This window comes from Narcine bancroftii, chromosome 1 (genome assembly GCF_036971445.1).
Source record: "Narcine bancroftii isolate sNarBan1 chromosome 1, sNarBan1.hap1, whole genome shotgun sequence".
Taxonomy (NCBI): Eukaryota; Metazoa; Chordata; class Chondrichthyes; order Torpediniformes; family Narcinidae; genus Narcine; species Narcine bancroftii.
Window position 1 is genome coordinate 235,083,103 of NC_091469.1, and position 26,558 is coordinate 235,109,660.

General features: G+C 40.4%; 1 protein-coding gene across 2 annotated transcripts in view; it reads right to left on the reverse strand.

Moving 5' to 3' along the window:
• The window catches only part of phax (phosphorylated adaptor for RNA export), a 37,926-nt gene that overhangs the window by 5,438 nt on the left and 5,930 nt on the right, over nt 1-26,558 (reverse strand). Inside the window, exons 3-7 of one of the 2 annotated variants that reach the window (XM_069893094.1) lie at nt 18,373-18,493; nt 17,836-17,919; nt 13,657-17,299; nt 11,070-11,178; nt 10,284-10,433 (exon numbers count right to left, since the gene is read on the reverse strand). In XM_069893094.1, coding sequence (XP_069749195.1) covers nt 17,027-17,299; nt 17,836-17,919; nt 18,373-18,493 — 478 coding nt within the window. In that variant the 3' untranslated portion in view covers nt 10,284-10,433; nt 11,070-11,178; nt 13,657-17,026. Of the gene's footprint in view, nt 1-10,283; nt 10,434-11,069; nt 11,179-13,656; nt 17,300-17,835; nt 17,920-18,372; nt 18,494-26,558 lie in introns of those variants that run through there. The other variant, XM_069893089.1, reaches the window with a different exon arrangement.

Consider the following 26,558-nt stretch of genomic DNA (forward strand, 5'->3'; position numbering starts at 1 on the left):
CACTGTATTAAACGAACTGGCCTATAGTTCCCTGCCTTTTGTTTATATCCGTTTTTGTATAGTTGCATGACATTCGCCAAAGGCAAGAGAATTTTGATAAATCATCACGAAAGCCTCTACTACTGCTATTTCTGGGATACATTCCATCAGGATCAAGGGAGTTACCTATCTTCACACTCTCGAATTTTCTCCATTCATGTACTCCCTGACTTGCGACCTATGCGACTTATGTCCATCCACACATATGTCTGACAATTTGTTTAAAAATATAAAGAAAAAATATAAAATGTATGCAATTTATGTTGTATTTGACAGAGCATGTCAGAGCCAAAATGTACATACTTACTTTGTTGGTCAGTGTCCCGAGGTCCATAGGCTGGGCACGGCCATCTTGATTCTTGTGCGCATATGTGAGTCTTCAGTTGGCACATGCGCGAGAGTTTAAGGCGCAAATTCAATATTGTAAGGGCATTTAACTCTTGCACATGCATCAACTGAACTCCAATGCACATACCCACTATACTTGCACCAACTGAAGACTCGTGCATGCGCATAGGAATCAAGATGTCTGTGCCCAGCCTGCGGACCCCAGGATGCTGACTAACAAGGTAAGTACACAATTCTGACATACACCCACTTCGAGATACGACTGATCCTTCAGACCAAATTACAGTCCTAAGTCTTTTACTTCATTGATGGTTAGATGTACAATTTTGATTAAATGGAAAGGTAATACTCCACCTACACATACACAATGGTTAAGTGATATTGTGTCTTGTTTACCTCTTTAGTGATAGCTATTACATCGATGTTCTCACCTCCCTTCACCTTTATAACATCTGTCTTTGGCATAGTAGACCTCCACTGTGAATACTGACACAAAATAGCCATTCAAAACATCAGCCATTTCCTCATTACCCAATATCAATTCCCCCTTCTCAACTTCCATCTCTGAGAACTTATCCTGGATCCAACATTCTAATGACATTGTTAAGAAAGTATAATATAGCACCTCTACTTCCTCAGGAGTTGGTGGAGGTTTGACATGACATCAGAAACCTTGGCAAACCTCTACAGATGTGTAGTGGAAAGTGTGCTGACCAGCTGCATCACATCCTGGTATGGGGCCACCAATACCACTGAATGGAGAGCCCTGCAAAAGGAAGTGGACTCAGGCCAGTACATCACAGGCAAAACCCTCCCCATCATCAAGAAAATCTTCCTGGAAAACTGCTGGAGAGCAGCAGCAGTCATCAGGAATCCACACCACCAAGGACAGGCTCTGTTCTTGCTGCTGCCATCAGGAAAGAGGCATAGGTGCCACAGACTCTTTTAATAGATTCAGGAACAGTTGTTACGACTCCCCCATCAGACTCCTAAAGACTCAAGCAGAGACTCATTCAATCCTTTGGACTCTGCATCCTAGTTTTCAGGGACTACCAACAAGTGCATATACTCCATATCCATTTTCCAGGACTGGTTTTATACCCAACCACCAGCTGGCTCATATGGTATTGTAGTTTACCCATGGACCCAGTCTGGAATATATATATTATGAAAGGTTAAAAATGGCTGGACTCCAAAGGGTTAAGGACTCTTACTCTGCTCATTATTTATTACTTGTGGTGATACACCACTAGCCGACTGCAGGGGGCGATCTCTGTACCCGCAGGAAGATCACCGGAGGCCAGACCACACCTGACCGGCTGTCAATCAGCCGACCTGAATAGACCTAACTCCACCCGGCCGGCTGTCAATCAACCGTTCGGGATATCATCCTGAGTCGGACCTTTCCGAGCCAGTCACCCAGGAGCCACTAGTACAGCTACCCCTGTAGCAGAGACTTTTAACTGAATAAAGCCTGTTGAACAGTCTTTCTCGAGTTTTGTGTCTGCTTACTGCTGCAGCAGTGCATCACATTACTGAATATTTATGTTTTTTGTATATTGCACAGTCAGTTTGTTTACATTTCTTTCTTTATTTACATATCTTTTTTCTTGAGTACTGTTTGCAGTTGCTGCTAAGTATAAATTCTGCCTGTCCCTTGGGAAAAAAGAACCTCAGGGTTGTATGTGATGTCATGCATGTATTTTGGCAATACATTTTGAACCCATGGAAAGCGACTGGCTCGGATGGAAACCCTGGACATGTCCTTTAGGCCCGCACTGACCAGCTGGTGGGTGTAGTTATAGCCATCTTCAAACTTTCCCATCCTTGGGCTGAAGTACCCATCATGTTTCAAGAAGGCCAATATAATCCTGGTGCCAAATAACATAGTGATGGGCCAAAATGATCACTGCTCAGTGGCTCTGGCATCCACCATCACGCGGTGGTTCAAAGATTCCTTCAATTGTCACATAATAATACATTAAAAATGTAATATACATGATATAATTAAACTTCTCTCTGCTGTAACCATGAGCATTGCCCAGCACTTGAACAATAGGAGAAAGAGGGAGCCCCTTCAGAGTCACTGAATGACCATGCATTTGCCTCCAGCATGCCTGCAGGCGCACAGACTCCAATTCAACCCATCGGCAACCCGAGTTCAAGATCCAGACCTCTGATACAATCAGGAAGCCTTCATGCCCAATGCCCCTCAGGACCCTTACTTGCTCTCAACATCATTTTGAATCCTGGTTTCGATACCTGGTTCCCATGAGCCAGTCACCAGCAGCCCCAGCCCTTGTGAGTCCTTCAACCACAGGTAGCCAGCAGCCCACAAACTATGTGGGTCCTTCAACATGAGTCACCTGTAGCCTGTGTGTGTCCTTCAGCTGCTGAGCTCCGAAGAGTCGTTTTGTATGCTTCTCAAAGGTGTGTGTTTATCCGATTCCTGCACCATTTCACTGCTCTCCCAGCGTCCACAATCCTTCATTGTATGGTGCCTAGCATGAGTACTGGCATCTTGGGCACAGACCACCCCCCTCCCCAGGTTTCAGGATTTAAAAAAAAACACCATCAGCTCCTTTAATGGGTGTAAGGACCCAGTGGAAGAACATTCGTGATGCTTCTTTGGTTCACATGCTCTAGACTTGCCTTAGTTTAGAAAAACTTTGGAAATATATCTTTCAAACATTATCGATGATTCTTAAGTTGAAATTAGAGCCTTGCCCTTTAATTGCTCTTTTCAGATCATTTCAAGATGATGATGTTTTACTGACTTCAACTCAAAGCTGAATTTTATCTTTTACTTTATTGATGGCCAAGTGCACAATTTTGATTAAATGGAAAGGTAATACTCCACCTACACATAAACAATGTAATATTATGTCTTGTTTAAGTTTCGAAAAAAAATTAGATATGCCATTACAGATTCAAATGTTAACTTTCCAAAGATGTGGGGCTCATTTAGGGACTATTAAGCATAACCTAAAGAATTAGGGTTATTCTAAAGGTTTGATCCATCTCTGGGTTGTTGTCACTTGATTCCTACATGTCAGATTTTAACCTTGCTTAGTGTAGGCGGTTTGAATTATAAGGTTGTGTTTTCTTATCTTTTGTCTTGTACATTAAAATATATAACTGTAGCATTCAATGTTGCATAATTTAAGCATCAATAAAAATATTTTAAAAAGAAAAAAGAAAAGAAAGGAAAAAAATTATATGTATAGTTAATAACTCAAATAATAAATTTCAAATTATATGGGGTGCATTCTTGGACTACCATCATAATAATAAGATTTAGTGTTAAACTGGCATTGTGTTGTCCCTTTCTAAGACTGTCCCAACTGGATTTATGAATGTTAATCATCAACCTTGCTTAGGAGAAGGAGTTTTGAAATTTATTCTTTTTTTCTATTTTGTTTCCTTTTTGTTATATACTATTTTAGTGTCTTGAGAGTGCTCTGGAACTTTTACTTCTGATCATTATTGTAACACTTTTTTCTGATCTTGTAGCACACTTAACAATTGTATTGTTCAATTTTTATTTTAATTGTAAAAAATCAATAAAAATAGTTTAAAAAGGAAAAAGAAAAGAAGCGCGCAGTGTCGCCGCTTCCCATGCTCCCGGGTCCACACCAGTGGCAAGTTCCACCATTATGGCTGCTTAGGCAATGCCGCCATTTTCTTTTCAAGTCAATTAACTCTAGCCTTCATGCCACCCTCAATGAACTCCAATTCAAATACCATAGTAACAAGTCCATGGCAGATGCCATTTCCCTGGCACTTAGCCCTGGACAATAAGGACACCTACATTAGTCAACTGTTCGTTTAATACAATTCCACCTTCAACACAATTCTACCAAACAAACTCATCCCCTAATTCCATGACCTCTGGAACCCTGACTTCCTGTCCTGCAGTTGGCATCAGTGAAGATTGGTGACAGCACTTCCTCCACAATCATCCTCAGCATACTCAGTTCCCTAATGTATTCCTGTATACCCATGATGGTGTAGCCAAACTCTGTTCCAATCTCATGCATAAATTTGCAGATGACATCAATGTTGTAGGCAAGATTTTTTTTTCAACAATGATGCGTCAGAATATAGAAGGGAGTTAGAGAGACGAATGACTTGATGCCAAGACAGCAGCCTCTTCTTCAATGTCAGGAAAATGAAGAAGCGGGTCATAGACTCCTGGAAGAGGGATGGAGCTCACTCCCCTGTCTACATCAATGATGCCAAGGTGAAGGCAGTAGACAGCTTTAAATTCTCAGGTAAATATCTCCAGTCCACCAATCCACATCCCCAAATTAGGAAGATATTAGGGAAACATTGTTCAATCTTTATCAACAGCTATTAAGATCAAAATAGATCCATGCCCTTTCATTGCCTTGTTTAGATTTATTCATGATCCAACTATATCTTTGTCTGTATCTTAAAAGAAGGTTTTATCTTTTAGTATGTTTTTTAGCCAGACGAGGGGTTTTAATGAAGCGGAAAGATGAATTTCCGCCAGCTCTTGGGCAGTGACTACATGAGGTAATGGCATATTCAAGTTTGGAAAAATTAGATATATGTAATGGAGGATTTAAACCATGCTTTTGCTTATGCAAGGCTGAGTATCAGTAACCTACTTTGAGAATAATGCAAGATTCAGCAGACATAAGCTAAATTCCACCATGGGACCCAGAGATGCAGTTATCTGACAAAAAAACATCTGGTACCAAGAACATTTAATCTTCCTGCTTGTTAGCTGGTGGCTGAACTTTGAGATTAATGGGATTGTTGGTCGCAGACTGTCAGGAGAGACCTTGAAGCTAAGTAAACCATTGTATTTAAAGTGATAAGTGAGAAATTTGTCTTGAAGCTAAGTAAACCATTGTATTCAAAGTGATATAGAAAGTTATCTTGATAAGTAAACCATTGTATTCAAAGAGATAAGCTAGAAAAGTTGTGGTATTTGATAAAAGCTTAGGCGTGCTCAGTTATCTTTTTTTTGTGCAGGGTAATATAAGCCGTGGTCCCGCTGCTGAAGTTTCAGACTCTCTGAGAGGTGGAAATGTCTTTCAGCAAGAAGAAGAACTTCTAGAGTCCAACCAACGTCCCGGTCGGGGGAGGTGGAGAAGCTGCTACCGGCGCCCCGGTTGTTGCCTCGCTTCGGCAGTTGGGACCAGTCCAGGCGTTGATAAGTATAATTGGGAAGGGCTTACATATTGTAGTTTGAAATCAGCTTTAGATTTAGTAATAAAGATTTGTATAAACTGAAGTGCTCTTGGTGTGTGTCTCTGTTTTCTTTTGGTAGCTCAAACACTGTTTGAATCTAAAATGAACAAAGTGAGAGGTACAAGTTTACCAGGACAATTGGTGTAGTTGGCAGGATTGGTCTCGAGATGTTTCGCTGAAAGAAAGAGGTGAGCCCTGAGCAGTTGATTCCGGGATGGACTTACAAAGATGATGGGATTGGCATGTTGGCCAATACCCTGTCTTTGTTGGGACCACCCATTAGTTGGGATGAGAGGTTAGATCCATCAAGTGCACCTCTGGGAGAGTGGGTTGCCACTCTCAGTCGAGAGAGTAAATTTCCTGATAAAAAGGGGATGCTGACAGACAGTTTTTGGCTGCTGGCCACAGCCTTACGCCGCGCCATTCACCGTGAAGTAGAATTAGTTCAGCAAGAAGTAGAATCCCAGCACAAGAGAGAGCAACTAGAGGAGGAGATAGAAGCAATGCGACAACCCTGTTCCATGATGAGCGAGATTGTTCGCACCAGTCAGGACCGAGCCAAAGAATGGGCGGATAAGCATGTCCAAACAATCTGCCATAATATTAAACTCCGGCAGCAGCTCTGTGCAGATAAGGAAAAGCAAGGGGTAGAACCCGATCCACATCATATTCGTGTCATGATAAGGAATGGCGACGATCCTGATGTAATTGATGATTGGGACGGGAATATCTGGAATGATAACAATGGTAATAATGCAGATACTCCTCAGCATGTGCCTGACGCCCTGTAAGGCAGCGGACTTCCCAAAAAGATGGAGATGGAGAGGGGTGTGATATAATGGTAGAGATTCCCCCCAAGAGAACCCAGGGGAAGGTACCCAAACCCCTGCTTATGCTCTATGCCCCCCCCTCTATGGGATGGCCTCGGCCACTCCCGTCCACTGGGTAGAGGGCCCTGTGGGCCAAAGTGGGAACAGGGGTCGAGAGCAGTCAACAAAATGTGACTTCTCTATAAAAGAACTGGCCGCTATTGGAGATCGATTTAGGCAATGGCTCTGATGGCCTGGCTCCTGCATGTTTGGGAACAAGGAGGGGTTAATGTATATTTAACCCCTGAGGAATTGTTGGGATTAGGAACATTGACTATAGATATCTGGGTCACTGCTGAGCTGCGGGGTAGAATGAGAGGGATGGATTACTTACTTGCCCCTCTCGGAGATGCCCTGTTATGAGTATACCCGTCACCAGTAGATTGGGATTTACATTTGCAGAACAATTGGGGCACCCCAGAGGAGGGTATAGCAGTAATTCATCAACAGGCCCTGGCCTCTGCCTTGTATGCAGGGCGTTTGAGGCTGTGGGTACATGGGGGGGAGCCCTGATGAAGAGATATTCATGGCCGGAATGCATACCCGATTGGTTCGTTCTGCCCAACCCACTGTACAGGGACTGGTTCTGTCCGTAACTAGTCCGCTAATTGGGCACCCTGAGTCTGAGGCGGTGCACGCCTTATCTGGGTTTTGAGAATTAGAGTTGGGAGGTAAAATCCACTCACGTACAACCCAGGTTAAATCAGACAAGCAGGATGAAAGGAGAGGGGCTGCTGTTAATAATGGACTGACAAGAAAGGACCTTTTTCTAACCTTGTTAAAGTGAGACGTACCTAAAAGTGATATTGATGGGAAACCTACTGCGGTCCTTTATGCCCTTTATAAGAGGAAGGCAGGGGAACATCATCCCCAGCTGTTGAGTCCTCCTGGCCCAGCTGTGTCTTCTGCTCCTCCTATCAAGTCAGCTTTTCTTGCTCCAGTTACCCGTGATGAGATACAACAATTGGTTAAAAAGGCTCTTATGGATAATAGTGGCATGTGGTCCTGGAAGCCCCCGAACCCTACCGCATGAGGGTGCGGGCGGGATTCCCGTGTCTACTCCATTGAGATACGGCGGATACACGGGGACCTGCGGCCCTACATACCGTTAACAATTCATTGAGGTGGGGGTAATGACCGCCAATATTTGGCCTTGGTCGATACCGGTGCGGAGCATTTGGTGATTCCTGGTAACCTCGACCTCTGGACTGGACCGACATTTCGAATAGAGGGGATGGGAGGAGCGATCACCCTGGCGAAGGAAATAAAAGTCTGCGCCACGGTGGGTGATGGCCCTTCCCCTGTTTGGTTACATGCCCTGATGGCTGCCACTGACGAGTGTATCCTGGGTGTCAATATGTTGGCCGGTACGGCCCTTAATACTAGCCAAGGGGGATTTGCATTTGGAATTCGGGCTATTACAAAAAGACCAGTGGTGGGTCGGGCTAAGTGGGATCCTGTGATGGTGCCTCCCTCCATGAAACCAGTGTGCATTCCACAATATCACCTCCCTGGAGGGCAGGAAGAGATTACTGCCACCATCGATGCTTTGCAAGAAGGGGTAGTGTGACCCGCAACGTCGCCCTTTAATAGCCCTGTTTGGCCAGTCCAGAAGCCGGATGGCTCCTAAAGAATGACAGTTGATTATCGTTTTTTTGAACAAACATGCCCCACCACTTGCTTCGGTAATTCCGGACATTGTTACCCTTATTGAAAACAAAGATGAATTTCCGCCAGCTCTTGGGCAGTGGCTACATGAGGTAATGGCATATTCAAGTTTGGAAAAATTAGATATATCAAAGATAAAAAGTTCCAGTTCAAAACAAGATGGGGTCCATTCATAGAATATTATCATGACTGGCAGTTTTAGGTTGTTGGGCTGCTCTGGCAATGCTCCTTCTGTCGTGTTGTTCTCTTTTTTCACTTTTTTTTAACAAGTAACCTTGATTAGAGGGAGGGGTTAGATTAGCATTAATCTTTTTTTTTAAATATATCTCCAGTGACCTGGTGCACTCCCAGCAAAGGAAGAATTACCAGCACTCTACCTCTTCAGCACCCTGAGGAAATTTAGCATGCCACCTGCATTCCTCAACAACTTCTACAGAGGCACCACTGAAAGTAGCCTATTAGGGTCTATGGTAACATGATGTGGGAACTGTTCCACCCAAGACTGCAAGAAACTGCAGATATTTGTGACGCAGCTCAGACCATCACTCAAAAACCACTTCCCTCCATCGATTCCATCTAACTGCAGTCTTGGAAAATCAGCGAACATATTAAAAGTCTCATCCCAGCCTGGCCACACTCTCTTCATCCTCCTCCCATCAGGAAGAAGATTCACAACTGTAAGATCACACACTACCAGACTCAAGGACAGGCTCGTTCCCGTCATTATCAGACTCCTGAATGAACCCCACATGACTAAAATCATGTTGTCTTTGCTCTGTACAAAATGATCTCCATGTAATCTGCACTTCTACACTGTGGTTTTCTTTGGTGTACTATGAATGAGATGGCTAGCCGGACTGTTTACAAAACCACCTTTCTCATAGCACCTTAAACTTGAACTTCAAAATTCAGCATTTGCAAACTCACAAAATAAATTCTAAGTTAAACTCTTTGAACATAAATGAAGTCATTCCATTCAATCATTTATTTTTTTCCTGATGGAACAGAGGATAATTGTAATGGAAGATTTAAACTGTGTTTTTTTTTACCTTTGCAACCTTTGCTTCTGCAAGGCTGAGAACCTGCTTGTTTTTTAGAATCAGCAGACATAATCTAATTTACACTATGAGGCCCAGGGATGCATATGAATCAGTAGACATTATCTAAGTTCCACCATGAGGCCCAGAGATGCAGTTTTCTTTTGTTGGGTCGCAGACTGTCAGAAGACCTTGAAGATAATGAAATCATTTGTTCAAAGAGATAAACAACTTTTGGGTAATATAAGCCATGGTCCCACTGCTGAAGTTGGAGACTCTCCGAGAGGTGGCAAAATCTCTCAGCAAGAAGAAGAACTTCTAGAGTCCAGCTAACGTCCCGGTCGAGGGAGGTGGAGAAGCTGCTACCGGCACCCTGACAACCTACTACAAGTGTGCAGTTGTTACCTCGCTTTGGCAGTTTGGACCAGTCCAGGCGTTGATATGTATAGTTGGGAAGGGCTAGCATATTGTAGTTTGAAATCAGCTTTTGAATTTGTAATAAACATTTGTATAAACTGAACTGCTCTCAGTGTGTGTGTCTATTTTCTTTCGGTAGCTCAAATACTGTGACCAATCTAAAACGAACAAAATGAGCGGTACAAGTTTACCCAAGACAATGATGTATAACTGAAATATTCTACTAGGATTGACTTTTTCTTTATTGATCCTTGTCTGGTCCCCTTGGTAATGGACTATGAATATGATGCAATTGCTGTTGTCGATCATGCGCCCTTGAAACTCTCTTTTAAATTTTCTGATGTTATTCCCGGAGCTCAGCAGTGGCAGTTCAATTCGACTTTACTTCAAGATGAGAAGTTTGTAGACTTTATTAAGGAGCAAACTTCTCATTTTTTTTTAGAAAACAAATTCATCTGAGGGAATGTCGAGCAAAAAGAAAAAAAAACATTTCTTCTGTCCATTTGGACGGCTGCTGGTGGGTCTTTCCATTGGGAACGTTTTCGTTTTGCTCAGATTGTTATTGCGAACCAAACAGTAAGTACAGTATGTGGGTAGAACAACAAGTCCCTCCAAAATAACCGGAAACAGAAACCTAACTTTTGATCCTTCTTGAAGACAAAATTCACAATGATGAGAAATACTAATTATTAGGATGTTTGGGCCTATCTTTATTCCAAGGAAATGATAGCACAACACCTGAATCTTCTCCCACCCCGTAGGTCATGTAGTTCTCTCTGACATGACTCCATGATTCCCTTTTATGACTCCTTTTTATTATGGAGGTTTGTTTCTGTTGGGAAAAAAAAATTCTAAAATTATTGTTCATTACTTTAAAATCCATGATTCCTAATTCTACTCAGGCAGATTAATTTAAAGTATTCTGAGATGATTTTGTTCTGTATCCATAACAATCTCATAAGATAATCTTTCAGGTCGCCTTTCTTAATGAAAAGTGCAGAATTCTGCAGAACTTATTCATTACTCCAATAATACAGATCCATGTTGTAGTTCCTATCCGCACCATTGCTCTGCTCACTCTCTCGAAGTGCTCCTCAGCAGCTTTACTGTTAGAGGGTTAGCTTCACCCGTTGTTTTTTTTGAAATTCAACTTTATTTGTTCCGTAGGCACCTATCTATATTTTCTTGAACTCACTCCAGCGAGCCTTTTAACTTTTCTTCTTCCTTCTGTAATCTTCATTTTAAAATCTTCAAAATACCGCCAATGGTAAACAGATTTGGCGTTCTATGAGACCAAATCAGAAAGTTCACTGTAACTACAACCCATACAACCAATGATGGTGGCTCACGTAAAAGCACAACGCTAGCTTATTTACAAGTTTGCCAACTAATGCCAATCAGGCTGTGCTGTTATTTCAACCTCCCTTTAGACTTTCAGTTGTAAAATATGGTTTGCAGTGAAACATACCAATAAAATGAGTCTCCTGTTTTTCATGTCCTGTTTCCATGGCATTACATAGCATCTTGGAATACAAGGATGAAGGCCTGAGAAAATTGGATTATGAGCATAACCACAACTGCAAAAAGAATTGTAAAAAGAAAAATCATCTCAAATTTTGCTTAAAACATGACTAATTTGAAGATCAATATTTAAAGGATATAATGTTTCATTTCTATAACCAATTAATTTCTTGGTAATTTACCTTTATTTTTCACTAACTAATCTTCAGAGCTATATTATTGAATAAATCAAATTCTAATTTGTTACCTTGGTTGTAGGTTTTTCTATGTACTTTTCTCCTAAATTCCACCTTTTTGAGAATTGAGTTTATTCATTGCCTTGGTGTTGATATACATATTTTTAAAACCGGAGAAGTATCAAATCTCATTAGGGAGTATAGTACTGTTGCCAACCAATATAGTTTCACAACCTATACCTTTATTGATTTATGCATGTATAGATTATTCCAGATAAAGTTACATTTATCTGTCTGCATGGATGAAAAAGAAGTGGAGAGAGTCAGAACCTTCAATTTTCTAGGTTTTCAGAAGATCTTTCCTGGAGCCAGCACATTGAGGTAATAATGACAAGCGAGTCTGTGGGTTTGTCCTAAGTTTGAACAGTCTAAAGCCTACTGCGGTAGATTTTCCCATAGTCTTTCATACATTGAGCACGTACGTTCTTTATTCTCACTATTATTTCACTGCCCTGTAAGTATGTAATATGTCTCTGCTGGAGGTGGGGCCTCCCCTTAGATCCAAGAGATCCAGATGAATCAGGTAAATCATGGTCCAGTGTGCATGGCTTACAGGGTACTGCATGCCTGGTAAGTTTACCCGCTTTCTAGGAGGGTTGGCGGTGTGAAAGGGGTCTGCTCCAACACAAAAGGACTGTTTGCACTATTGCAAGTTACAATTTTCCCATGATGATTACTGCCACTAGTTATTTATTCATTCTATTTTTGAATTAAATTAGTTGTGAAGTTTTTCTTCATAAGTATCTGTTTGGCTGCAGCAAGTAAGAATTTTGTTGCACATGGGCAGCAGAGTGAGCGTAGTGGTTAGAACAATGTTGTTACAGCACCAGTGATCGGGACTTGGGTTCAAATCCTGTGCTGTCTGTAAGGAGTTTGTACATTCTCCCTGTCTGCGCGTGGGTTTTCCCTGGGGGGCTCTGGTTTCCTCCCATCGTTCAAAAACATAACAGGGTTGTAGGTTAATTGGGTGTAATTGTGCTTGTGGGCTGGAAGGGCCTGCTACTATTGCCACATGTCTAAATTTAAAACCCTGTACACTTAAGTGCACTTAAGGCCATTTAGTTACCAACCAATGCATCCTTGGGATGTGGGAGTTAGGCAGAGCACCTGGAGTAAATCCATAGAGAGACAAGCAATCTTCACACAGGCCCAGAGATCAGAATTGAACTCTTGATCTCTGGCAAAACTCACTAACTGTACCACAGCACAGCCCAATTGACCTCAACTCTGTCTTCCCATAGAAATCCCACTTCTCTTGATTCCATTCATCTCAGTCTTGAATATCTATCTTACGAACCTTCACAGCCCATTGGACGAGAATGACGAAAAAAATCACCAGCCTCTGAGTGAAGAAATGTCTGATAAAAGACCATTTCCTCCAAATCTCTTCTGATGAAGTGTCCTCAACCTGAAACATTAGCCCATTTCTTTTCACAGATGTTCCCTGACCTGGTGACCGTTTCCAGCATTTACTGTTTATTTTGGATTTCTAGCCACTGTAATTTTAAAATAGTTATAATTTACTACTCATGCAGCTTAGCCTAGCTGAATCGCTAATCATGTTTTACATTTTCCTTGTTAACTTTCCCATTATCATTAAAAACTATCGAATCTCCTTGTTGATTATTCGATTATAGATCAAATTGCTGAGGTCCTTGAACCGATCTTTGCCCTTTTCCACTTGTCACTGCGTAACAATTCAGTTAAATCTAAATTAGTTGGTATTTCTTAAGAACTTCACATCAAATGGCTTTGAAACATAGAAACTGGAAGGTACCAAAATTGTTGCATGGAGTATAAAGATAAACAGATATTGGGCTTTTTTTTTGTGTGATTTTCCCTGTCTCAACCTGGTACTTGACTTCTTCAGTCTCATGATGTATTAAAACCATTATTCTGCACTTTCCATTCAATATGCCCACGAGGACGAACCTAACCAATGATTTTGTATCCAGTTAGATAAATAGCAGGGAGTGTGGGGAGGATAGTCAATAGATATTAATTTGGTGCATTCAATAAGATCTTATACATTTTTGCACAAAATTTGGATTCATGAGATTCAGAAGCATTCCAATTTGTTTGATTGTCAGAGAGCAGAGTGGAAATACAGAACCACTGAGTAACCACAGCCCTTTGGCTTACTATCCTCTTGGCAATATTAATAATTTGATGGAAAAATTGCAATAAAATCTAGAAATTTAATGCAGACCAATGTAATTTTTTTTACATTTAAAGAAAATACAAGTAACAAACATTCAATGAATGTTATAATTTGAGAAGTTCAATTACTTTCCTCACATTTTGGTGTTGGTTGCTGCATCGACCTTTGAACTGTTCATGATGGTTGCGTGCAGAGACTGTGCACTGAAGTCTTCAAGTTCTAAGTTTACGAATGATCCCGTTTCATAAGAGCCCTATGTCAAACCAGTTCACGGAATATCCAAATAACCTGTTGCCACAGGAATAAATTTCATACCATTATGAGTCAATTCAAATGCCTTTATGATGCTTGCTTGGCAACAGGAATAGCCTGTGACTTAACCAATTTAGCAATTGCTGTCATCTCTGTATACACATTGCTTGTCCATCTCTCAGTCTTTAATATATCAATCCAAATACCATAAATACGGTAACACCTTTTACAAGCTTGTATTGTATGACAGTCACCATTAACTATTACTGTTTGAACCATTCTTCTTGGAACCATTATCTATAAAGACCATCTTATTCTTTCAGTTTCTGTCTTCTCATTTTTGGTCTACAACAGTGGTTTCTAAACTCTGAACTGTGGGAAAAATTCATTCTTATGATTCTGTAATTCAGTCCATGCAGACTCCCAGAATAGCAATCTCCACAGTCCATGTACCCATTGTTAGGTAAAAACATCATGAGCTGGGAATGTAGAGGGAGTCACCCAGTGCTGGGCCGTAACAAGATGCAGTTGTGACCTTGTACTCTCAAGATAAGAGTGGGGATGACAAATTGATGTGCAGGACAGCAACAGTTTATTCATTGGACAATGTCATGGTATGATAATTTACTAAGTACGTATCCTAAGGTATATAAAAAACACCACTTGCTGATAACGGCAGAATGCGCCTTCTCCAACTAACACTGTTAGTTGCAAGTGTTACAATCCGGCAATAAAGAACAAAGAACCTTGATTTCGACTCAGTCTGGTGTTTGACTCACTCATTCATGAACAAAGCAGACCTAACACCACGCCCTCTATTCCTGCAATGTTCTCACGCAAGCCATAAACTAGCTATTGATTCTTGAGATCATCGTTTGCAGGGACCTCCCAATGTATCTGTGCATCTTTAGGATGTGGAAGAAAACTGGAGCCACCAAGAAAATTCACTTTTACAAAGAGAATGTGTAAACTTTGCACAAGTAGTTCTTGAATTCAGGGCCCAAAGAGGATTTGTGGAGTTGTGAGGCCGCATCAATTACTGCTGAGCCTCCACGCTACAACAGTATTATTTCTTCCCATCTGAAATAGAACTATTAATTAATTGCACACATTTCTGCATTCACATGCATTGCTTAGCCTGAATGGTAAAGACCATTTTGCACTCACATCCCCTGTGCCAATGCTTTTTACCATTTTATCCTTGCTGTTGTCAATTGATAGGGATGTGCCTGGCCTGGGGCCAAATGGAAAGGAGCACGTTGTGTCTTCAACCATGAAAGACAGAAGCATATTCAGAAGGAAAGTCATGATAACATTGACCAGGTTGCCAGTCAGTCAGAATGGATGTTTTGAGTGGAACATGAGACAACTTTTTCTTCAGGTGTAACTTCCTTTGAGGTGAAAGGGTTTTTTAAAAAAAAACTTTACATGTGGATTGTGAATTATAAGCCCCTCTAACACTTGCATCCCACTAAATTAGTCGGTCAGTGTCCCACGATGGGACACTTGACCGCTCCTAACTGGGACACTGAACGCTTTCACTCTTGCAAGGACCCATCCCTGGGGTAAGGACTGTTCTACCTTTTACTGGAGACATCATGACACATCGAGCAATGGTGGACTTAGCCTAAATCCTGATCAATATATGATCTTATATTTGAACAAAATTATTCATGCCTAATTACAATTTAATTAAACTTTATGTACACCACATCATGAGCCCTTCAGACCCTGTTGTGCCGACCTATATAAACCTTTATTAAGGACTGTGGGAAAGTGCTAGCAATAGCAACAACTGGCAATTTTTAAACAGCGTGGGAAAGTTGGTAGCGCTATTGCGTACAATTTAAACAGTGTGGGAAAGTTGGCAGGACCATCACGTACAAATTATAAACACCGCGGGAAAGTGATGCTGGACCTGCCATCCCAGAATTCCATGTGGCAGAGAAAGGGCTGTATGCCTGGCTGCATGCATGGAGCATTCATACAGGAGTTTCTCTGCCACATGGCATTCTGGAAAGTCAGGTACACCATTGCTTTTTCCCGAGTGCTTTGTGTGCTATAGCGCTACCAATTTTCCAACGCTGTTTAAAAGTTCTCTGCTATTCCTATTTATTTTCTCTCTCTCTCTCCCACTGCAACTTTTCCACAGCAAAGTTTATAACTTCATTTTAATCTTTTCTTCCTTCATGTTCTTGCACTCACGCAAAAACTTGGGTCATTTCAATCCCACAATTCAATTACCAGCTTCACACTTGCTTGATTGCAATACTGGCATTTGCAGAGACTAGGGATTGTACTAGGGATCCAGGCCTTCAATCCCCAGCATGAGATAACATCATCTGGCGCTGGCATTAAGCTGATTTTATTTCATACTAGACACTTTAAAGACTAATTGGCAGTTAATTTCTGGGATAACTTGCAAGTGCGAAAGGGGCTAGTCTAGTAATTTAGTAATCCAAAAACAATGAACCCATGATAATCTTTTGATCTGCTGTAGATTGTTTGTAGTCCCTGGGTTATGCAAGGATTCCATTCCTACACTTGATCTTAGCCAAATAGGCCGAGAAGTGATAAGGGTTCCATTCCTGATAATTTCCCATAAATCAATTTCTCTGTAGGTCAGAAATTGTTTTCTACTGCTACCCATATCATACACTTGCTCGAATTCTTTAATTTTATTGAATAATCACTAAAATACTACCCTTAATTAAACTGATAGAATTTATACAGTTTCATCATTACCATTAAACATTTTGTTATTACAGGACTGAAAAATACTTTTGTAGTGAATGGGAGGATTTCTATACATAAGCAAGCTTGTTCATAGGCCAGCCAGCCCCTGTATATTAATTGAAGATTATACTTTATTATTGGAAACGATTTTTATTGTTTAGAATTGTTTAGTCTTCGTACTGAGATTGTTGTCATTTAGCAGTCCTTGTTGCACTTCAAATGGTCGAAAGCTATGATACACATCATCAAATTTATAGAATATTGGTGGAAAGTAAACTGTTGTAACCTTCTGATACTAATATGTGTTACTTTATGCCATATCTTTTAACAATATTATTAGATTCAAACAGTGAAAACGCTAACTCATAAGTTGATAATCACCACCATGAAGAATCAAAAATGAAACTATAAAGGGGTGCTTTAAAAATACATATTTCAAACAGAAATTTCAATGAGACCAGCATTACAGGAATATTGATTACATTTGTTCAGTAACAATATGAGTGTTTTCAGATGTTTTCAAAAAATTTGCAGATCGTTACTGTTGTCAAGTTCAATTGCATCTTCTGGATCTAATGTTGACTTCTCCATCTGAATTTCTTCTGTATCTTCTACAGAGGCCAAGGCGTCATTTGTCTCACTCGCAAAAGTTTCTCGTGAGGTATCATCATCCACTTGCAAATTCAGTTCCTTAATTGCCTGCTTCATCTTTTTTCCAATTATGTGACGTCTCCTTTTCTTTGCTGCTTTTTTAGAGCTATATTCTCTCTGATTTTCCTCATAAAATATTTCCTGTAAATTGAAAACAAGAGGAGGCATTTTCATTCTAACATTAAATGTAATTTAGTTCAGGAACAGAGGAAACTTGTGATGGCAGAGGAAGGACACAAGAGGGCTGGAGAAGGAGATTTAAACAGAAGGATAACAGGCTGCAACATGATTCTTGTGGTTTCAGAGATCCCGTGTAGCCTCAAGAGACCATTCTTAACACTGAGTTATCATCTATCTGAGTAGTCTAATTCTACTGATATACCTCCAGCAGTTACTCCCATATAAAGATTATGAGCTTAAGTGGTTAGGAATGACAGGAAGCAAAGTATATGGCATTCTCACTGTTGCCCTGCCAAGATTGTACATAAAGCACCCATCACAAAACGTACATCAAGTAGTGACTGTGTGCGCGCCTGCTGGGAAGAAAATAAAGGTCAAAGGATTGTCATTTACAACTATCCCAATATTTCTATTCAACAAAAAGTTATATGTTGTAAGAAAAATTTAAGGACAGTTTAATTCTTAAATTTCTCACTGAAAAATATTTAAACTCTAACCTTTAGCTGGTCTTGAGTGATACTTGGGGTATTTTTCAACAACTGAAGGTAAACTCCGCCAGGCGTTCTTCTGCGACTTCCATCCTGCATAGAAAAAAATACTATTTTGGAACAATGTTCAAGGAGGAACTATATCTTTTCTTTTAGCTGCATCTCTCCCGATTTACCATTAATTCGCAAGACCATTTGCTCCCATCATAATCAAATTCTTCAATTTTTAGAAAATTGGGCAAAATCTATCAATAGCAATTGCTTAATCTTAAGTGCTACACTTCCTTCTCTCTATTGATCTTTCTGGAATAACAATTCTCTTGTACAATGGCAACACAAACAAAATCAACAGCATTGCAAGGGAAACATATGCACCTTTCTTTCTTCCAAACACAAAACCACAGAAGCCAAATATAACACTCCCATCGTTCACTCAAGTAAGAATGGCTAATTGAATAGTTGAGACCAAGACTTGACACGTTATTCCGTTATCATTGAATCAAGTTGTCATTGATGGATCATTATGGAAAAAAACCCATTACATACAACAATCATGAGTCCTCCATTCTTTTCAATCTCAGCTGTTTCCATCAAGAGTTCTATTGCTTTCTTCTTCCCGATAGCTTTCACAACCCGATGAATGAGGGCAGTTTTTGGTTCTCGAAGCCTGAAAATTGAATTCAAAATTTTAGTAGAGCTTTACAAAGATTCAAAAGGAAAAAAAATGTCTTTTAATCTCTGCCTTAAAGGGATACGCATTTTTTTTTAGAAAAAGCAATGACCCCATGTCAATTTTCACAAGAGCAAATGTCCAACATATTCAGTTCAAGGTGCTGCACAAGTTTCACTTTTCTAAATCCAGACCATCTGCCATTTATCCTGAAGTAGAGGACAAATGCAATAAGTGTAATGGCTCCCCTTGCCACCTAAGTCATATGTTTTATCAGTGCCCCAAAATACAAGGGTTCTGGGATGGAGTCTTCAGTACACTATCCAAAATACTAAAAAATCAATTTACAATCCTGTTTGGAATCTCAACACCCCCAAAATTCCCTCAGAAAGATGCAATAGCATTTATATCACTATTAGTCCAATTACACTGGAAGTCTGATAGGGGTCCTTATATTAAACAATGGATAAAGGATATCAGTTTCTTTATTAAACTGTAGAAAATCAAATACACATTAAGAGGGTCCACTGGAAAATAGGTCCATAAATGGCAACCCTTTATGAATTATTTCTCTGAATTACAAGTGCTTTCAGAGTAAAAGGGACTAATTGTGAAATGGTTGTACCAGAACAGTCAGTAATATACCACTGAGACGGTCAACAAAAGTGCCATGGTGGTCAGGAAAATGGGGGACACGGCCAAATATCTGAGGGTGCGTTGAACGTTTGTGTGTGTAAAAACAAGAAAATAGGAGCACAATGTATATCTGTATAATGTGTGCAAAGTTGTTTTTGATGCTCAATAAAGATATTTTTTTAAAAAAAGGAGCAAATGCCCTCTCCACATCGATTTTGTTAAACTTGAATATTTCAATCAGTCCTCTCCATTCCAAACTTCAGCAGATGCAAGATTTCCCCATCCAAGCTCTCCACTTAAAATCTACTATTGTAGTTGTTAGTTTAGTATTTTGGGAACTTTGAATAAGGGCAGGAATGTTTAAAAAGCACCAGGAAGACGTGGTGTTTGTTAACTTCCCAACGGGAGCTGAGAGAGTGGGATTTTGAACGAGAGCAGGAGTGTTTAAAAAGCACCAGGAAAGGTAGGTGCTTGTTCATTTCCTTCATTGGCTAATTAGCTGTAGCCAATAAAAGGAAGATGATCTTGTGGAGTGACCTCTGTAAGAATGAGACTTAGAGACTTTGGTGAGCAGAAGTTACGGTACAACAGCCCTAGAGAGCAACAAATGGATTCAACAAGAAGACACAAGTAAGGGTGGGGTTCTTTTTTGTATTTCATAGACTGTGGAAATGTCAGTCAGGGCTGGGATATGTTCCTCTTACACTATGTGAATAATCAGGCGACTTCATCTGTGAGAAATGCATCCAACTGCTCCTCCTTACAGAGTGTTAGGGATCTGGACCAGGAGGAACTGGATCATTCCGATTCCAAAGGCTCAGTGTCTGACAGACAGGAGTTACAAGGAGAAAAGTAGTTGGGTGACAGTCAGGAGAGGGAAAAGGAACAGGCAGGGTATGCATATGGCTGTTAGCCCTCAATAATACGCATAGCATTTTGGATACTGTTTGGGTGGGGTGGGGATGATAACTTATCAGGGAGAAGCCATGGTGGTCAGATCTCTAGCATGGAGGCTATGAAGGGAACAGAGGAGAAGCAGTGAGCTGCAGTGAAAGGGGATTTGATGGTTTTGGGAACAGATAAGCAAGTGATTGAGAATCCTGGATGGTATGTTGCCTCCTAGGTCCCAACGTTTGGGATGTCTCAGATAGAGTTCACTGCATTCTCTAGAGGGAGGGTGAGCAGCCAGATGTCATGGTCCATGCAAGAACCATTGATGCGGGTAGGAAGGGCGATGAGAGTTCAGAGAGTTGGGCACTAAGTTAATGGACAGAACCTCCAAGGTTATAATCTCAGGATTGCTACCCATGCCACATGCTAGTTATGTTTAAAATAGGTTAATGCAATTTAATACCTGGCTAAACAGGTGGAGCAGAATGGCTTCAGATTTATGGATCTTCAAGTTCTCTTCCAGGAAAGGTGGGACCTCTACTGGCTGGATGATTTACATCTGAACTGGAGAGGGACTAATATCCTGGGAGGAAAGTTTGATTGTGCTGCTCTGGGGTTTGGTGAAGTGGGTGGGGGGTTGGGAATTTATTTGCAGGGATATAGGAACCAGAGTGCCAGAGCAGATAGTGATGTGGAGTGGAATAAGATTGTTTTAAGACTTCATACAAAGACAGGAATAAAGGGTTGTGTGTAGTGGAAATAAAGTTCTGAGGCAAGTAAGGAGTATTCAAGGCAAGGAGTATTGTAGGAAAGGCAATGAGGTTAGAGCATGAACTGGCATGTGGAATTGTGGCCAATAGTGAAACTTGGTGGCAGATGGGTAAGAGTGGCATCTATATGTTCTGAGGGCATCCACTATTCAGGGAGAATTGAAGGAGCAAATCTGCAGAGCGACAGCAGGCAGGCAGGAAACAAAGCCTTTAAATTTCCATACATTGAATGGGACTTCCATGCTGTAAAAAGGCTGGATGACTTAGTCAAATGTGTTCAGAAATGTTTTCTAAATCAATAAAGAGAGGTACCAACAAGAGGGTGCAATACTGGATCTCCTATTGGGGAATGAGACAGGACAGGTGACAGAATTGAGATTCTAAATTGGAGAATGGCCAATACTGAGGAAACGAGAAAGGATCTAGAAAGCATGGATTGGAACAGGTTGTTTTCTGGCAAGGATGTGCTCGGAAGTAGGAGCCCTTCAAAGGTAACATTTTCCTGTCAGGATTAAAGACAGTTAACAGACATAGGAAACCTTGGTTTTCAAGGGATAACAGAGGTACAGTTAGTGGAATGCTGTTACAGCGCCACTGATTGGGTCCAGAGTTCGAATTCCATGCTGTCTGTAAGGAGTTTGTACATTCTCCCCATGTCTGTGTGGGTTTCTTCCCACTGCTCAAAACATAGATTTGTCTGTCATTTGGGTGTAATTGGGCAACATGGGCTTGTGGGCAATAGGGCCTGTTTCTGTATTGCATGTCTACATTTTTCAAAATGGTGAAGAGAAGTGTATAGCAGGTATAAGCAACAAGGAGCTATTGAGGAAAAAATTAAGAAATAAATCGCAACGACTAAAATGCACAAGGTTTCTTTGGCAGACGATGTGAAGGATGTCTGCAGGTATATTAAGAGCAAAAGGATAGTAAGGAACAAAATTGGTTCTCTTGAAGATCAGAGTAGTCGGCTATGCATGGAACAAGAGATGGGAGAGATCTTAATTTATTTTTGTTGCATCTGTATTTACTCTGGAAACTGGCATAAAGTCTATGGAAGTGACGCAAATAAGCAATGAAGTAATGGAACCTATACAGATTAAAGAGAAGGTGCAAATAAAGGTGGATAAATCCCCAAGGCCTGACAAGGTATTCCTTCAGATCTTAAGGGAGGCTAGTGTAGAAATTGCAGGGGCACTGGCAGAAATATTTAACATTTTCTTAGCCATGAGTGAGGTGCCAGAAGATTTGAGAGTAGCTTGTATTACTCCGTTGTATAGAATCTGCTCTAATAATAATCCAGGAACTTGTAGGCCAGCAAGCCTGACATCAGTAGTAAGCAAGTTATTGGAAGGTGTTCTAAGAGATGAGATGTACAAGTATATAGAAAGACAGGACTGATTAGGGATAGTCAACATGGCTTTGTGCATGGTAGATAGTGTTTAACCAATCTTGCAGTTTTTCGAGGAGGTTACCAGGAAAGGCCATGGATGTTGTCTACATGGACTTTAACAAGGCCTTTGACAAGATCCTGCATGGAAGGTTAGTCAGGAAGGTTCAGTCACTTGGTGTTCATGGTGAGGTTGTAAATTGGATTAAACATTGGCTTCGTAAATTAAACATTGGCTTCGTAGGAATAAAACTAGAGTGGTAGAGGATGATTATCTCTGACTGAAAGACTGTGGCTAGTGGTGTGCCTCAGGGATCAGTCCTTGGTCTATTGTTGTTTGTCATGTACATCAATGATCTGGATGATAATGTGGTAAATCGGATCAGCAAGTTTGCAGATGACACAAAGATTGAAGGTATTGTGGACAGTGAGGAAGGCTTTCAAATTTTGCAGAGGGATCTTGACCAGCTGGAAAAATGGGCTTCAAAATGGCATGGAATTTAATGTAGTCAAATATGAGGTGTTGAACTTTGGAAAGACAAACCAAGGTCAAGCACTGAGGAGTACACTACACCAGAGGGATCTAGGAATAGAGATACACAATTCCCTGAAAGTGACATCATGGGAAGATAGGGTCATAAAAAGAGCTTTTGGCACATTCCTTCATTATTCTAAGTATTGAATATAGGAGTTATGGTGAAGTTTTATAAGACACCGATGAGGTCAAATTTAGAGTATTGTGTGCAGTTTTGGTCATTTAAGTACAGGAAGAGTTTCAATAAGATTGAAAGACGGTAGAGGAGATTTGTGTACAAGTATGTTGGCAGGACTAGAAGAATTGAGTAACAGGGAAAGGTTAAACAGGTTAGGGTTTAAGAATGAGGGGAGATTTGGTAGAAGTATACAAAATTATGATGGCTATAGATGGAATGAATGCTAACAGGCTTTTTCCACTGAAGTTAGGTGAGATAAAAACTAGAGATGTGTTAAGAGTGAAAGAGAAGTTCAGGGGGAACATTAGGGGGAAATTTCTTCAGGTAAAGTGGTGGGAGCGTAGCATGAGCTGCTCACTCAATTTTGACATTTTAGAAAAATTTGGACAGGTACATCGATGGGAGGGGTATGGAGGAATATGATCTGGGTGCAGAATTACTTGGTGAATGTGTGTACTAATGTAATTAAATGGTTGAAAGCAATTGTAATTGATTTGTTTCTTTACAGAACTCGAGCATTGAGAACAGGTCTATTAAAAAGAAACTTAACAGCTTGCCTGAAAAATAAAGGTCTGTTTGAGAAAATTACCAATGCATCTGGAGGCCTTGAAACACATAGAAGATACGAAATTTAATTTAGGAACTGAACAACTTGTTAGGTGCATATTGTTATAAATAATCTTTTCCTAGCTAGTTAGTTTTGCCATGTGACTGACAAATCTCTGTAGAGATTAGGACAAAGTGTAGGCTTTATATCAGCCCATCAAACTTCTACTTGGATCAGATCACAACTGGTGCCAAGCATTTTTGAACTCCTAAGACCAGTCTTAATTTGTGTGGAGTTCCAGACCATCAGTATATTATTGGTACATTTGTACTTTTATTAGTGTGTTAGTAGCTTTACTAATATATTTACTATTTGTACTTGTAGTTGAGTAGTCCTTTAATAAACATATTATTTGCAACCTATATTTGTTGGTGTTTTTTATTCAACATATGATCCAAATCTTGCAACCTATCTCTACTGTTAACACCAGTTTTTTGTAATTTAGTGCATGATGTCACCCAGATTCTCCTGCATCTCAATCTCTCACAACTTTTTTTGGCTCTTTCCAAAATGGACAACTTACGCTTTCTTACATTATAAGTAAAACCCCTGGAATTCAAGCAACCAACAACCAACCTCAAGTAACCAGCAAAAAATAAAATCGAAGAAAATAAATAAATTAAAATAACTAAGAATAAATACCTAAAAATATACAAGTTTAAAATTGTAAAAGTAAATGTTCCCTGAAGTAACACATAAACCTTTGGTGAAGATGGGAGCAAATATTCTGCCAGCAAGGTGCCTTGGCTGTCCTTTGCTCATAGCAGCTGTTTGAATAATATTGTGTTTGAACAAAATGGTGTCACCCAGGATGAAGAGCTGGTTGATGTCACTCACTGTTGGGGGCTGACTCTCTAAAGGTGTCTCCTGATTCCTGCTTAGTAAGAGCTTTATCTGCAAATTGGGGAAGGGGTGTTAATTATCCATAATGTTACTGTTAGTCTTTTGGGCAGTTCCATGGAGGGGGAGGAACCTGCAGATGCAACAACAGTTAAATGCTTTCAAAGAATGTGACTGAAAATAAAATTCATGTAAGTGAAGTCTAATTACAGTTTTTTTTTGTCTTTTAAACTGTTTATTTTTAATGCAGGTGTATTAGTTATGTATTTTAAGATCAAGTCTCAAGCATCTGGAAAATTCACTTATCCAGGTCTACCAATCTCCATAGGGGTTTTTCTGTATACTGATCTTTGTCCACTCATTCAACAGAGGTATATCTCTTTGTAGCCTCTTTGTGTCTACTTCACTGTTTAAATTTCTATCCATTTGTGTGCTATCAGCAAATTTTTTTTACCTTCAATGACTTCAGATATAAATTGTAGAATGTGGAGGCTCTAGCTCAGTTCATATACCAGACTGTTACACCCTGCCAACCAGAAAAAAAAATTACCTATTGCTGGTTTTCTGAGAGTCAGCCAATCCTTTCCAATATGTTACCGCTTACACCATGAATTGTTAATTTCAGCAACAACTAAATGGCTTGATGGAAAGCAGGTTTCCCACCAGGCTGTAGGCACTGACAACTTTGGGGATTCAGGACCAGCAGGTGGGATGGAGAGCGGACAGCTGGATGTGGAGCTATAATGATCACTCTGGGTCTCTGAATAGACTTCTTTTCTGATTTTTTTGCCTCCGTCGATCGTAGTCGAGCATGGGTACTGCTGGAGCAGCCTCTCCAGGGCCCAGGCCAGGGCAGAATTGATATGGAGATCCATCTGTTGCCCACGCAGTGGGGACCCCCTCTCCATACTAATCGACGAAAGTCGATAGTTTGGTGTCAGTAGAATCGCAGGAGTTTTCGTGCCGATGCTGGGACTATGACTCCAGATTTTCCCTTGGGGTTTACTCCCAAAGCTTTTCCCACAAGCGGGTATAGCCACAAGGCAGCAGAGGTTTGATCAGTTTTCCCTCTCCAAGATGAGTTACCATCCGTGGTTAATGATCCCCGTCTGCCTGGAGCCACTGGTTTCAAGGCACCAGTGCCCCACCTTTGCCCCTTCTCTTGCCAGCTCCGCTGGGCATATAGACCAGGAGTTGGATTGCTTGTCAGTTGAGATGCACGCAATGAAGAGCATTTGTGTAGCAGTGGGAGCTCGTTCCCTCTACCAGCTAATGACAACTTTACCAGTAACCTAATAAATTAAATGTATAATTCACTTTTGATGATCTGCAGTATTTTGCAACAGCAAACTGGATGATTACTGACGAGCAGTTTTGACGGACCAGCCAGCCTTCTTATTTGGAACATGAACAGGTTACCAAACAGATGCAATCTGGTTTTCTTGCATTAAGCTTTAGGCAAATTTGTTGTGAACAATCTAATGGACAAGTCTTCAACTTGAATTTAAGTTGCCTCACCTTCCTCACAATATCTATGAAAAACAATTCTCCTTGTGTGCATTTTAGAAAGAAGAAAAAAGTGAAACTTGCATGTCCTTAAGACACCCCAAAAAAAAATCTTGTTGTTTTGGAGTGTGGTTACTGTTATGTGGCACAAGTCATAACACAGCAAGTTGTGATTCAAAACAACATAACTGCTTTAAAAAAAACCTGAGTTTGTGGGTCCATGGCACTGTGCAAAAGTAGAACAATGATCTCTTCAATCCTGGACTTTCTCTCTTTCTATCCATACAGTAAAATACATGTTATTTTTCCTTTATTTGCTCCACAGTTTTAAATTTGTAATCAAACAATTCATATGTGATTAAAGTGCACATTCCAAGTTTTATTCAAGATTATTTGTCTACATTTTGGTTTGACCCTGTATATTAATGTTGTCATGCTTAGTACTTTGTTGCCTATCCCTTGCATGCAATGACTGCTTGAAGTCTGTGATACTTAGATATCACTAGGCTCTGCGTTCTCTGCCATCTTCACCTCCTGCTTGTTTCAGGGGGTGGGGGGGTTGTTCCCTTCAAATTTCTCTTCAGCATATGGAAGGCATGCTCAATTGGATTTAGATCAGGTGACTGACTTGGCCATTCAAAAATGTTCCTGTTTGTAGCTTTGAAAAATATCTTTGTTACTTTTGCAGTATCATTGTCTTAGATGAAGCATC